Source organism: Asterias amurensis, chromosome 6 (genome assembly GCF_032118995.1).
Source record: "Asterias amurensis chromosome 6, ASM3211899v1".
Classification (NCBI taxonomy): domain Eukaryota; kingdom Metazoa; phylum Echinodermata; class Asteroidea; order Forcipulatida; family Asteriidae; genus Asterias; species Asterias amurensis.
Window position 1 is genome coordinate 3,402,074 of NC_092653.1, and position 15,301 is coordinate 3,417,374.

A 15,301-nucleotide genomic window follows, 5' to 3' on the forward strand; every position below is an offset into this window, starting at 1 on the left:
TAGTTTGTGGCCTGACTGTTGACCCAAGCTGAGACTTTCTTTTGTCCATCGTATGCTTAAAGACACTGGACACTATTGGTAATTGTCAATGACTAGCCTACACTGTTGGTCTAGGCTCAACATATGCATAAAATAACAAACCTGTGAAAATTTGAGCTCAATCGGTCGTCAAGTTGCGAGATAACAGTGAAAGGAAACAACACCCTTGTCACACGAAGTTGTGTGCTTTCAGATGCTTGATTTCGAGACCTCAAATTCTAAATCTGAGGTCTCAAAATCAAATTCGTGGAAAATAACTTCTTTTTTGAAAACTACTCCTTTTCAGAGGGAGCCGTTTCTCACAATGTTTTATACTATCAACCTCTCCCCATTACTCGTTACCAAGTAAGGTTTTGTGTTAATAATTATTTTGAGTTATTACCAATAGTGTCCACTGCCTTTAAACATGTTTGTCAACTTGGTTAAATAAGGACTTCTCTTTGTTCTCCTACTGTTTGGAACTTTTTTTTAAAGGGACAATCTTGTTGGTGTTGTACACAAAAATGAAGCAAGGATCTTCCTAGCTGTGTCAAAACACCTGGTTTAAATGTTTAAATGTCGACCTATCCCATAGGACATGCAACTCTCAGCAAGCAATCAACTCTCAGCAAGTGAGCAGAGTTTATGTCCTTGTATCTGTCTGTTTGTCTGTCTGTCTGTCGGGCTGTCTGTCTGTCTGTCATTCCTTAACTTTCCTCACCTCCTGTCTAAGAGAACCGGTCATCCCCTGCCGACCAGTCATCCCTCGTCCTGCTCTCTCCTCGAAATCAAAGTGAGGACGTCCTCGCTGTGTCAAAACACTGTGTTGACCCAACCCTTAGGACATGGTAGTAAGAAAGCAACTCCCAGCAAGCGAGCAGAGTCAGCAGTCAGCTCTATGTCCTTGTCTGTATATATGTGTATGTCATTCCTTCCTTTCCCTCAACTCCTCTAAAGCATACCGGTCATCCTGCTCTCCCTCTGACCACCAAGAGCAGTTGTCACTTTTCATAAAAATGGCCCAACAACTTGTATTACAGATAAGCCTAAAGAATCAGACATAACAATATGTCCGCCCGAGATGACAGACCCAAAGCCCGAGCCCTCGCCAGAGCCAGACAGGCAAGCGCAGAATAAAGGCAAGCGCAAGAAAAAGAAGAAGGGGAAAGTCTCGGCTAAGGAACGAGACGCAGCAGCAGCGCCGGAAGCCGCGGCGGCGGAGACCTCGAACATCCAAAAGGGGGAGGAATCCCCCGAAGAGAAGAAGGAGAAGCTTGAGATAATAGTGCCTAGAAGGAATCAGGCAAATAGAGGGGTTCATGCTAAAGGTAGGAGGGTTGAGAAGCGTGGTAGTCACTCACCGGTGAAAGCTCGTTTGGCTACTTCTTCTATTTCTTGTGTTCGTTCAGCTTGTTGGTTTTTTACATATGGAGTATTTTCTCTAAGCAAGACTTGAACAATAATTTTCTTGCCTGGTTTTTGTTGAGTGCTAACATTGTTACAGTAGCTTAGCTTAATTTCTTGGTTACTTACTGTTTTGACCGCAAAAGATTTTATCTAAAGTGTTAAGCGAGTTGGACTAACCGAAGGAACCCTTTTTATGGTTGGAGTAGTGGAGAACAAATTGTTAGAATTTTTTTTTGTGGGTTGTTGGGAATGTTTGGGTGATGGATCTCTGTGGGATTCGTTTTCTGGGATAGGTTTCATTTTCCTTACCCGTTTCATTTTCCTTACCTGGTTGTTGGACAAAGCCAGTAGTGTGCTTGGTCTGTTAGCAAGTAGTTTTCTAGCTGTAGAACAACTAAACAGTTGCAAAACTGTTCAATATGGGTCAGTGCGGTGTTAATTACTCGATTTAAAAACTGGTCATAAACAAGATTTTTACCTTCCTGTTCTGACCTTTCAATATCATCGTAATGGTTTGAAGGATAGATGCACTATGCCAGCCTGCAATATGATATCATGTGGTGAATGCATCCTTTCGGTACAGTCAACCCTCCTACTGTCTGACCTTTCAATATCATCGTAATGGTTTGAAGGATAGATGCACTATGCCAGCCTGCAATATGATATCATACGGTGAATGCATCCTTTCGGTACAGTCAACCCTCCTACTGTCTGACCTTTCAATATCATCGTAATGGTTTGAAGGATAGATGCACTATGCCATCCTGCAATATGATATCATACGGTGAATGCATCCTTTCGGTACAGTCAACCCTCCTACTGTCTGACCTTTCAATATCATCGTAATGGTTTGAAGGATAGATGTACTAAGTCAGCCTGCAATAATAATATCGCGTGCCAATTGCTTCTACATGTATACAAACAATGGTCAACCCTCCATTCACTGACCATTCATAGAAGATCATGCCAGCCTGCAATATAAAATGATAGTCAGTCCAACTACAAAATACACAGTTCTGGACACAGTTACTCCACCATACATAATCCATTCTGTTGAATGGTTTTGACTGGTTGAATAACTTACTACCAAATGTAACAGTTAGGGAAAGTTGTTGAAATAAAAGAGGAATTTATCATCTGAAATCGAAAGCTTGGTTTACAGCCTTCCCTTTAGATTTGAACAACAGTTTTAATATACTAACTGTTTGGCACAGTTTGTTATTTTTACAAGAAAATGTGCACTGTTTCTACTAGTTAATAGTTGAACGATTAATGTACTCAATCTTAACATTTTTGATTGAAGAATCAGTTTAAATTAACACTTTTTTTTCAATTTCTGAGGATCAGCAAAGTTGCAGTCAGCCTTAGTGCATGTCAGCCTGAGTTGGTTTTAACAAACTATGGAGTTGTTTTATACTCCCAGTTTGCATTGGTTTTTTAGGAATTGCGATTCTTAAATACCATCTTGGTTTGACTTCTTCCGAAACCATAGTATTAGTATTTTCAGTATAAATTCTTTTATTAAAAATCGTATATAAAATATACACACAAAAAAACAAGGCAAATTGTCTTTTAAGAATCTGAAGAAGTTTTCTTACAAACACTACTCAGAAAATGTTCTTGAAAATCTTCACATAATATGGTTAGACCCTCAATAAACAAAAATTTGATTGGCAAACTATTCTAGGTAATACATGTTTAAACTGTGTTTTAAGGAAACTGAATGTGAAAGTTGGTACCTTTTCAGCCATTTATAAGTCATTGCAGGAAAGTTAACTTCCACATGACCGCTCTGTACGAGACCAGCCGTCGATTTCACCAAACTCTTCCTAACTTAAGATTAATCTTAGGACTTCTGACGAGTCCCAACCTTGCACTGTTGCATGCAGACCTTAAGATTGATCCTAAGTTAGGATGAGTTACTCGTCCTAACTCGAGATAGGATTAATCCTAGCGTTTCGTAAAATCGCTTGCAGGGTAATGACGACTGTGGCCTCCGTGAAACTCTAGGCCTGCAATATACATTATTATATCGTTTTTTTTTTTATTTGTTTCTTCTGTGATACTCAGGTGCATTTGACCAGGCAGTCAATCTCCTTGAAGTAAGCTGCGGTAGCTGGCCTGAGAACAGTTTACAACGAGGTACGGAGATGGTGGAGGAGCGATTGAGGCAGACGATTGCCGACGCTATGGCTGAATCGACTTATGGAAGGACACCCACAGCGAGACATAAAGGTTGGTGACTAGAACTCGGAGTAGGCGGGTCGACCGTCTTGATCTATAATCTTACAATAGAAGTCTTGGGATGTGAATCAGCACTTAAGGGGTTTCCCACCTACGTTCACGCACACCTATGTTCTGACACCTTTAGTGTATTTTTCCATTCCTAACCCTAACCCTAACCCTAGCCTTAAACCAACCCTAGCATGTAAATCACAAGGGGTTTGCCAGAACATGGAGGTGTCGAAATATAGGGGCGTTCTTCTCAGCGCTTAGAAACCCTTAAGTGCTATATAAATGCATGTTATTATTATTGTAGAGCAGTCACCACCTAAAGGTTGATTGACCACCAAAATATTCAGACAGTGATAGTAACGCTTGTTATTAAAATGTTTTTTTTCTTTTCTTTTTTCAACCCAAAAATTATTTAAAATGTACCCAGTTGGTTTCCGTAATGGTTTATTACTTAATGTTTATAGCTCAGCTTTTGTAGTACTTACAAAATTCCTGCTGTTGGAAGTGTGATAAGCATCGTCTTGGGAAATAATTTCTTTTTTTGAAAATAAAATGTGCTTGTCAGAATTCATTCTGAAATTTAAACTCTTTATTTAAGTTTAAAAGTTGCAAAAAATATGGAAGAAAACAAACACACAAGTCTTACGTCAACACTTTACAATGTTGTAGCACATCTGCAAGACTTCTTTTGTAAGATCCAGTCAGAGTAGATCCCCTTCCCCTAATCTCACCCCAACCCCTTATTTCACCACATTCTCCAATCTCATGCCACCACCTAATGTCATGCCACCCCTAGTATCACCACCCCCCTACTCCTTAAAGGAACACGTTGCCTTGGATCGGACGAGTTGGTCAGAACAAAAGCGTTTGTAACCGTTTCTTATAAAATGCATATGGTTGGAAAGATGTTTTAAAAGTAGAATACAATGATCCACACAAGTTTGCCTCGAATTTGCGTGGTTTTCCTTCTACTGTGCGAACTAACATGGTCGGCCATTTATGGGAGTCAAAATTTTGACCCCCATAAATGGCCGACGTGTTAGTCGACGAGGTAAAAGGAAAACCACGCAATTTCGAGGCATGTTTGTGTGGATCATTGTATTCTACTTTTACAACATCTTTCTACCCATATGCATTGTATAAAAAACGGTTACAAACGCTTTTCAAAGACCAACTCGACCGATCCAAGGCAACGTGTTCCTTTAACCCCTAACCCTAATCTCACCCCTACCTCTAATCTCGCCCACCCTACCTCCTAACCATCTACTTCATCTTTCACCCTCTGGATTCGTCTCTTGTACCTATCTTGCATCACTTGCATCATGTATCTTTCAATCCATTAGTAGCAGTGGCGTAGCTAGAGTTCTTGGGGCAACGATGGAGGATGGCGACTTTTTACCCACTTGGCTTTAAAAATCTTAGCATCAAAATTTGGTAATCTTTTAAAACACTGTGGTCGATTTGCAGTGTTACAGTCAAGCCCACAAAGTCCGAGACCAAACCCTCCACTCTCAGACCAATACCAAAATGTCACGGAGATAACCTAACCCTCAAGACTGAAACCTCAGACAAATCTGTACTGTTAACAATACAAAAAAATCAAAGCCAACTTTCCTTAAAAAAATTGACCCTCGTAAATCTGAGAAATGATTCAGACTTGATTCAATTCTCAGATTCAAATGTGTCTATTGATTTCTAATCAACGGGGGCATTTAAAGGCAATGGACACTATTGGTAAATACTCAAAATAATTATCAGCATAAAACCTTACTTGGTAACGAGTAATGGGGAGAGGTTGATAGTATAAAACATTGTGAGAAACGGCTCCCTATGAAGTGACGTAGTTTTTGAGAAATAAGTAGTTTTCCAGGAATTGGATTTTCGAGACCTCAAGTTTAGAATCTGAGGTCTCTGAAATCAAGCTTCTGAAAGCACACAACTTTGTATGCGGGGGGTATTTTTTCTTTCATAGTTATCTCGCAACTCCAAGGACCGTCTGAGCTCAAATTTTTCACAGGTTTGTTATTTTATGCATATATTGAGATACACCAAGCGAGAAGACTGGTCTTCGACAATTACCAATAGTGTCCAGTGTCTTTAAAGTAATTTCACAAGATGCTTACTGCTGTTACCATCTTTGTAACAAGTAAGCTTTAGTAGGACAGAAATTACAAAATATTTTTAAAGGCAGTGGACACTATTGGTAATTGTCAAAGACTAGCCTTCACAGTTGGTGTATCTCAACATATGCATAAAATAACAAACCTGTGAAAATTTGAGCTCAATCAGTCATCGAAGTTGCGAGGTAATAATGAATGAAAAAAACACCCTTGTTACACGAAGTTGTGTGCATTTAGATGGTTGATTTCGAGACCTCAAGTTCTAAATCTGAGGTAAAATTTGTGGAAAATTACTTCTTTCTGGAAAACTATGGCACTTCAGAGGGAGCCGTTTCTCACAATGTTTTATACCATTAACCTTTCCCCATTACTCCTCACCAAGAAAGGTTTTATGCCAATAATTAATTTGAGTAATTACCAATAGTGTCCACTGCCTTTAAGGGTCATTACCACAATAGGATCCTACCTTTCTAGCATCAACTGGGGCACATTGCACCGCCTTGCCTACCCCCCTCTAGGTACGCCACTGTCTAGTACCCATGTTATGATTCCTATGGTCTCTTGGCTTTACTCTCCTTTTCTTACCTAGTTTCAATCACTGATTCTACTACGCCCAAATCACCCACTCACTCTGTACAGTGGAGTGCTTTTGAATAACGCCATCCATCCTCTCCTCAACAAGACTTCACTTTCAAGGTAATCACCAACGAAAAGAAAGGACAAAAATTACAAATTAAAAATATATACATAATTTTGTTTTTGAGTTCACTGTGTAAGCAGACTTTTGGTTTTGGACAAAAGGTTGTTTACAAGTTTTATTCGAGATCAAGGCCAAGTTTCATGGCTCTGCTTGCCTTTGAATTCTGGGCTTACAGTCTATGTGCCCCTTTCTGTGCAAGTGCCATATTTCCGCACTAGCTTTGTAAAGGGAAAATGCCTATAGTAACGTGGAGTTTGCATGCGCACAAGGCAAAATTCCCTGTTAACCGGTGAAGTATGCCTGAAGTAAGTGCAGAATTGCCTGCTTTTGTAAGCGCAGATTATTTACTTAGGGTAAGCAGAGCCATGAAATTGGGCCCAGATTGACTCAATGGTTTCTTTCCCTGTCTTTCACCTCTGTGGACCCTGGTTCGAATCCCACCTCAGATCGCAGCCTTGCGTGTTTTGGGGGGTTTTCAGTCCCTACCTGATTAAGTGGTTTTTCATCCAACATTGAAGTTTCTTTTTTAAAACTGACCGTTTTTTTCCTTGTGTCCTATGCATCCTGTTATTTGCGCTTATTGTGCTGCTGGATGTGTAATCAATAAATAAAATACAAAATAAATGCAGATTCTTGTTTTGACTTTGCCATCACGTTGTGGTCAATGCACCATACCTTTTAAATCATCAGCGACACTTTTATAATAATGAAATCAATCTTTTTTTCACATTCATTTCTCAATCCATTCTTCAGATACTAACATTCACAAAATCAACTCTTAACATTTGATTCCAGTTTCTTTTAGTTTTAGCTTACCCTAATATTAGCTTACCCTAATGTTATCTAAATTGGCTGCTACAGCCACAGTTAGGACTGTTGCTAAGAAAGGATTAACCTTCCACAACCTTGACCTACATTTTGTTACACAAAGCTCTTCGTACCGTGATCGGGCCCAATTTCATAGAGCTGCTAAGCACAAAAAATTGCTTAAGCATGAAATTTCTTCCTTGATAAAAACAGCATTACCAACAAAATTTCCATTTGTTGCATATTTCTTGTTATTGGTATTCAGCTGTTGTTTGTGGAAATTTGGTTGGTAATCCTGTTTTTATCAAGGAAGAAATTTCATGCTAAGCAAATTTTTGTGCTTAGCAGCTCTATGAAATTGGGCCCTGGTTAGAATTTGCTTCCCTATCAGGGTCTTGCTAAAGGACCTCCTATTGTACTTCAATGCATAATGGTGAACTCTAGCCATAGCCGTAGATGTAGCTGCTAATTCAGACACAGGCATAAAGCCATTTTCCCATTAGATTTAAATAATCTGGTACAATGACTTACTTATTGGTCAAATCTACTTGTCAGGAGCCATTTGATTGCTTATGTCCTTTGTTACTTGAATAAGGAACTTTGTGTGCCTGAAATAAAAGGTGTAGAGCCTTGAGCCCGGTTCATTCTTCCTGCGAATGCGATACAAATTTTGACTTCACAAATTTGCAACACTTACTGAGAGATTTGCTGCGAAAACAGGGCTGTGATGTCAAAATTGGTATCGCATTCGCATTCGCAGGAAGTATTAATTGGGCTTTACACCCTTCGTCCAGGCACACAATGATTTGTAATGCTCAATTTATTAAGATTTTGTATTAAACGTATTGATGCATCTAAAACCTTGTTATCTTTACTCCCCACCTTCCATCCTCCCCCTTCCAAAACCTCAGCAGATGACCAGGATCTACTCTTAGACAATCCAGACCAGCTTAGTTCCAGTGCCGGGTCGGCAGACAGCGCTATCCATTCCTATGAGGCACGTGGATCTCCTGCACACAGCATGGATCACATCCTTGTGTTTCCTCCGGCAAGTGGTTCGCCAGACTCGAGCTAAAGTCAACCACTCTCCCACTTCCAATGAGTGAGCAAAACGTTTTACTTCACTAAAAATAAATACTAAGATTTCAGTACCGACTGAGGGTAGACCTTTTATCATGGTGCCGCCATCTTGATTTTCTCTCATTTAAATCAATGTAACCAAAGCGAGCCTGGTTCCTGATTTGTACAATGAATACCAAGCATCCATTCCTAATATTGGATACAGGGAACATGACCAAGATGGTGGCAGCATAGTGAAGGTCTTTACCATTCAGTTTGGTCAGTTATGTGTTGTGAGAAACTTGTCACATTTGCAAATAATTCACAAGATTAGAGTCCAAAAATTAATTTCCTCACTTAAAGCAGACCACTTTATTTTTGTTGCAATTTTCTCAATGCTGCATACAGGGCTCAAATTCACAAAGAGCTAAGATTGATCTTAACATATTTATCAATCTTAATGTTGGACTTTTTGAGACACTAGGTGGGAGCAGACTTACCAGGTAAATGAATTCTCAGAAATATGAGCAAGTTCGATCAGGGTACAATCATCGACTAGTGGTTAGTTTGTGACGTATGTGAAAAGATGACTGTGAACCATACTTCTTTGCCGTGAACACATAAAAAGTCCATACTCACTTCTTTTCAGCTATTTTAAGCTATTTTATCACTGTGATATTGATATGACAAATTGCTATTGGTAAACAACGATTCGACCAGCCTTGAGTGGATGGTCGCGAACAGACGACTAGACTGGTCCAACTATCGTTGACTAACGCGGGTTCGATCAGAGTTAGTCGAACTATGGTTAACTATGGTCGTTGATCGAACTTGCTCTATGTAAACAATGGAAATTTACCTGGTAATTGTGCTACCACCAAGCGGTGTCACAATACAAATCACCACTGCAATATTGTTTACTCGTCTGAAGATGAATCTTAGTGTGTGAAGACATCAATTGAGTTCCATATCTTAATATATTAAATGCAGTATACTGTTTCAGTTATTATCCCATCTTCTCATGAATTGGACATTTTTGAACTCTTGGTGGCAGCAGGCCCTCTGTTCACCACACTTCGGATGGCATTCTTAAGAATACTTATTTATCTTAACCAGTTACAGCAGAGTTATATACGTATTTATTTCAGCCAGTTGAGTTTTTAAAACATATCTGTAATACAATCTTAGAGCGGCATTCTCTGTGTGCTTTAAAAACATCTCTGTCAAATTTGCGTTTAATTTGTCATTTTGGGGGAGTTATTTTGTACTTTCAGTCAAGTAGGTTATTTTGTCGTAACCTGGAAGTACATTTTTTGTCTGATTTACCTTTATTTTTTTTTGAAAGGGGTAAAATCAACCATAACAGGGATGCAACACTGATCCTCATCCTCATGTTATTTTGCAGAGAGTCTGTAAAACCTCTGAAATGTGACACTTCTAAAATGTAACTTCTCTAGACCACAAGGAAAATGTTATCCACAAGTCAGGATTTGTCAGACTCTTACAATCACACCCATCTATTTTTTTCAGTCCTGCGCTATCTCTCCATGGGGAGTTAGTATTTTTAGTTTTCTTAATTAGTTTTGTCGTGGCATGTCATCTCATGGGAAGCGACAAGGGAGAGTGCACTTTTGCTTCTTGTTCATTAAGAGCTAAGTCTGACTGATGTGGCGTGAAACCTAAAGGGAAGGGTTGGTTTACAGTGTGTGCTTTTTGATTCGCTTCAATGGTTCTTTAGGCGTGTGGAGAATTCTTCTTTGGGAAAAAGCTTCAGTAATTGTGATTGGAAAGGAATTGGGAGGCTAGTTCTGAAGATGTGTGTGGTTGCGATGATTACAGACTACAAGTCTTGGGAGTAATTGGAACGTTAGGGGAACGTGAAAGTGCGCAGTTATGTTTGTTTGTTAAGATGATTTTCCCGTCAATGTAACTCGGCAAACTCCCACAAAGGAATGTAAACACCAACAAGCTGGCAACATCCAATATCTGTCATAGAAACATTGGTTTAACATTTAGGGTTATGAATTGCCCAAAGTCAAGACATTTTGATTCAGTAACTAAACAACAATACTGATTCTAGTCTTTGTGAGTTAAGCGGTTAGCTTGGTTGGATTTGAACCCCAAATCTTTGTTTGTGCCAGTGTTTTGAGGATTGGAACGTTTGGTCACATTAACCCTACTGCTTCCAGTATCTTGGGTTGTATCTGTGTGGAGGCATTTAATGCATTGGTTATGACCTTAAGAATGACCTTTGCGAAAGGTCAGGTTGTGACGTAAAGCTTGGGGTGTCAGCTTTCTGCTTCTTTATGCCTGGACTGCAGTCATTTTCTTTTTGCAACTTCGTAAAAACACTATTGGTAATTGTCAAAGACCAGTCTTCTCACTTGGTGTATCTCAACATATGCATAAAATAACAAACCTGTGAAAATTTGAGCCCAATTGGTCGTCAAAGTTGCGAGATAATAATGAAAGAAAAAACACCCCTGTCACACGAAGTTGTGTGCTTTCATGTACTTGATTTCGTGACCTCAGATTCTAAATTTGAGGTCTCGGAATCAAATTTGTGGAAAATTGCTTCTTTCTCAGAACTACATCAATTCAGAGGGAGCCATTTCTCACAATGTTTTGTACTATCAACTTCTCCCTATTACTCGTTACCAAGTAAGGTTTTATGCTAATAACTATTTTGAGTCATTACCAACAGTGTCTACTGCCTTTTTAAGTAAGAAATGAACTTGCTAGATTGAAAATGATTTTGAAAATCTCTGGTGTTTTGTTCTCAAGACAAACTAGACAAAAACAGTAGCTTCCCTTCATATTGCTTGAGTTCTAAAAAGTATAAATTCAGTTGAGTGACCAACTCCGGAATTAAATTATCCAGCCACACAATTAAGTGTTTATTGAAGCAGATAAAATGCAAGACAAAACTACTAATTACGTTAATTTAAATGTTATCTTGGAGCAATGCGTTACAAGGAATAGTTAAATGGTGAGTAACCTCTACCTAAATTATTTTTGCTTTTGTTGAATTTCTTTGAGGGTATTGATTGGTTATTGTTTTTTGCTTTTGTTTAGGTTTATTTAAGAAATGTTGACATTTTGAATGGTGCTTTTAAATTATTTTAAGTAATTTCTCTGTGCTGTTGTAATCATTTTTTGTTTGTTTCAATTTAAGGTAGTATTGCTTTTATTATCTTTCAAGATACTGTAGATAAAATCTAAATAAAATAAATAGTAATTTGAATTTAAACGTAACTTGAAGCAGAACTAAATAAAGAAATTATAATTAATACTTAATAATAGTGTTAAACCAGAGATAATAGTGTAAGGGAATAACATTTCCCACCCCCTTTTTTTCACGATGATTAATTCTTAGTTTTTACTCTGTAGGTTTTTTGTTTCTGAACATCTATTAAAGCCATTGGACACTTTCGGTAAACAGTATTTGCCAAGGCCCACACTTCGTGTATCACAACTTATATATAAAATAACAAACCTGTGAAAATTTAGGTTCAATCGGTCATCGGAGTCGGGAGAAAATAACGGGAAAATATTTAAATATTTAAACTGCCCAGTTCTGTGAAATAAAGTTTGAATTTGTTTACAGATTTATCATTCCAGAGTTTCAGCTATTTGTAAAAAAAATATTGTAATAATTGAATACAGAATGTTATTGTTAAGCCCGGCTCACACCAAAGCAAGTGTGAAGCGCCTACAGTGTGTACAACACTATTTTTTCATATTGTGACACAAGACAAATTGGCTTCACTTCGATAGTTGGCTTGAAGTGTGAACCGGGCTTAAACAGTGCGTTGCTGACACTTAAAAAAATTATTTGACTGTTTTTTAAGTTTGGTTTGCAAGTCAACAGTCTAATGAAAAACTAATGATAATTCAACAGGAAAAACTGGCAAAGAAAAGTTGGTAAGTTTGAACAAAACGATAACAACTTGAAATGTGCACCAGGGAGTTTATTAGGGTTTATTGTGCCCCAGTTACTGACTGGTACTATGGGAATGGGCCTCAAATTAAAATCGTTAAAAAGTTTATTCATGTGTTTGAGGTTTTTATTCCAATGGTTTTTTTTAAAAGAAGATGTTGACATTTTTGATCAAGTTTTTGTATATAATTTTTATTTAATACAGTTTTTTGTACACTTTTTTCTTACATCTTGTTGTTGTCTCAGCGGTGAAAATGGACGTTAATGTTTCACTCGATGTGTGAGGTTGGGCAGCCGTTATTGCAGCACTAATTTCTGATACGTGCAACAAGGACGGCTGTGCAATCAGGGTTAGAATACATACTAGGTACATACTGTACTTATCTATTTATTACAGAGGCTAAACATAGGTCATCGTATGTTAATATATTAATATTAAATAAACGTATTTATAAAGCACTTTACAGTACAGAAGTAGGATGTTTACTTTGGTGTCATGAATAAGACGTGTTTAAAGGAACACGTTGCCTTGGATCGGTCGAGTTGGTCTTTGAAAAGCGTTTGTAATCGTTTGTTATAAAATGCATATGGGTAGAAAGATGTTTTAAAAGTAGAATACAATGATCCACACAAATATGCCTCGAAACTGCACGGTTTTCCTTTTACCTCGTCGACTAAAACGGTCGGCCATTTATGGGAGTCAAATTTTTGACTCCCATAAATGGCCGATCGTGTTAGTTCGCAAAGTAAAAGGAAAACCAAACAATTTCGAGGTAAATTTGTGTGGATAATTGTACATGTATTCTACTTTAAAAACATCTTTCTAACCATATGCATTTTATAACAAACGGTTACAAATGCTTTTCAAAGACCACCTCGTCCGATCCAAGCAACGTGTTCCTTTAACGGGAGACTGGATCATAGCAGGCTTTGCAGTACTTGGAATTGTTGAACTGTTACCTAATTTACTGCATGCGCATATGTGCGGGCTGTCATTAGAAAGGGCCTCGTCATTCTTATGTTGTGATAAGACAGCCAGCGCACACGCATGTGTAGTAACTGTGTTAGAGTTCATAGTTCCATGTTACAGCCACATGTCTGTTATGGTTATTACGATAGTCCCCCTTTAAAACCTGTGCCCAATTTCATGGCTCTGCTTACCGTAAGCACATCAGCGCATGAAGTTAGGCCCTACTGTCCTTAACCAGTAGGCCATGATGTTCAAAAACAATTTCTAAAAACTGATTAAGCCCGGTTCATACTTCCTGCGAATGCGAATGCGAAGCGAATTTGTCGTGAGTTTGACGTCACAACCCTCCTTTCGCAGCGATATTCGCAAGTAAGTCGAACAGAACTCAACTGCTGCGAATTGTTCATTGCGAATTTGTGACGTCAACATTCGCTTCGCATTCGCATTCGCAGGAAGTATGAACCAGGCTTTTATTTGAAAGTTGTCTAAGAATTCAGGTTTTGGCTCAGTGGTTTCTTGCTGCCTTTCATTCCGTTGACCCCGGTTCGAATCCCTGCTAGAGCCTTGCATGTAGATTGTGGTTTCAGTACTTCCCTACATGTTTGAGTGGGTTTTCAAATTTGAGGTTTTCCTCCCACATCTTAAAGGCAGTGGACACTATTGGTAATTACTCAAAATAATGATTAACATAAAACCTTTCTTGGTGACGAGTAATGTGGAGAGGCTGATAGTATAAAACACTGTGAGAAACGGCTCCCTCTGAAGTGCCATAGTTTTGAGAAAGAAGTTATTTTCAATGAATTTGATTTCGAGACCTCAAGTTTAGAACTTGAGGTCTCAAAATCAACCATCTAAACACACACAACTTCGTGTGACAAGGGTGTTTTTTTCTTTCATTATTATATCCCAAGTTCGATGACCGATTGAGCTCAAATTTTCACAGGTTTGTTATTTTATGCATATGTTGAAATACACCAACTGTGAAGGCTAGTCTTTGACAATTACCAATAGTGTCCACTGCCTTTAAGCTGACCTTCATTCTATGGTTTTTTCGAAACTACAGCTTGGACTTTGGATTCGGCTTCAGGCTCCCTCCTCTCGTCTGAAACCCTGGGTCTGTATATGCAAAGCACGCGCCACTGTCAAGGGACAACCGCGGGCCAAACTAGCCTGAGCCGAATCCAAAGCCAAATCCAGTTACTTCGAAAAGGGCCATAATCTTTTCTACACAGGTATCGTTAGACCTACAGTGCTAGTCGTTTGTGGGGTCCCTTAGTGAAGTGCATGTGTCTTACCTGAACGATGTAATAATAACATACACCTTTAAGATCTCTTTATTTGAGATAATGTTACAACACATTGATGCATCTGTGTACACAAGGTGTTAAGTACATGGCACGTTATGTTTAATGAAGAGCACATTATGCACTAAACAAATATACTCCCATGTATACACATGTACAATGTACATTGAAATATGTTCATACATTGTCTTAGATTTAGGTCATGTGATGTGTGATAAGAGATGGGATTGGCCAATGGCTGCGGGTTATGAATCGTGATTGGTCAACTGGTACTGGTATCAGTTTTTCATTTTTTTTTTTTTTTAGTTCTATGTGTGAAAAGGTTTATTTTACCTTGGCATTTAATGAAGCGTCCATATATACAAAAAGCAAATTCCTAAAAACGCAAGTTATTTTCCAGACGCTTCCTGTAAAAGATAAATATCACAAGATCACATTCTAAAAGTTGAGTCAATATGGCTAATTTTTCCTCAAACAGCAAACACTAATCTTCAGAAACCACTTCAGGGCTCTGCCAAAGCAGCCCTATGCAAAAGGGTATCTTAGATTTGAAATGTTTGAATCCCTCTCTTTAAAACCACTTTCCTTAGAAGAGAATCATTTCTCAAAATGTTATACTATCAGTAGCTGCACTGCTTCTTACCAAGTTTTTATGGTCATTAGTGTTGGAGTAATTAAAGGTGTACGCTGCCTTTAAGCAGCTCTTGGTGTATTTTAAAGCTACCTTTAAGATTGGTCACA

The 15,301-nt window shown here is 38.5% G+C and overlaps 1 protein-coding gene across 6 annotated transcripts in view; it reads left to right on the top strand.

Annotated features, from left to right (window-relative positions):
- The window catches only part of LOC139939168 (BCAS3 microtubule associated cell migration factor-like), a 68,093-nt gene that overhangs the window by 40,983 nt on the left and 11,809 nt on the right, over window positions 1-15,301 (top strand). The window contains exons 18-21 of one of the 6 annotated variants that reach the window (XM_071934942.1): window positions 1,059-1,346; window positions 3,496-3,660; window positions 6,370-6,476; window positions 8,202-8,337. In XM_071934942.1, the coding sequence (XP_071791043.1) occupies window positions 1,059-1,346; window positions 3,496-3,660; window positions 6,370-6,437 (521 nt within the window). In that variant the 3' untranslated portion in view covers window positions 6,438-6,476; window positions 8,202-8,337. Of the gene's footprint in view, window positions 1-1,058; window positions 1,347-3,495; window positions 3,661-6,369; window positions 6,477-8,198; window positions 12,751-15,301 lie in introns of those variants that run through there. The other 5 variants (XM_071934941.1, XM_071934939.1, XM_071934938.1 and 2 more) reach the window with 5 other exon arrangements.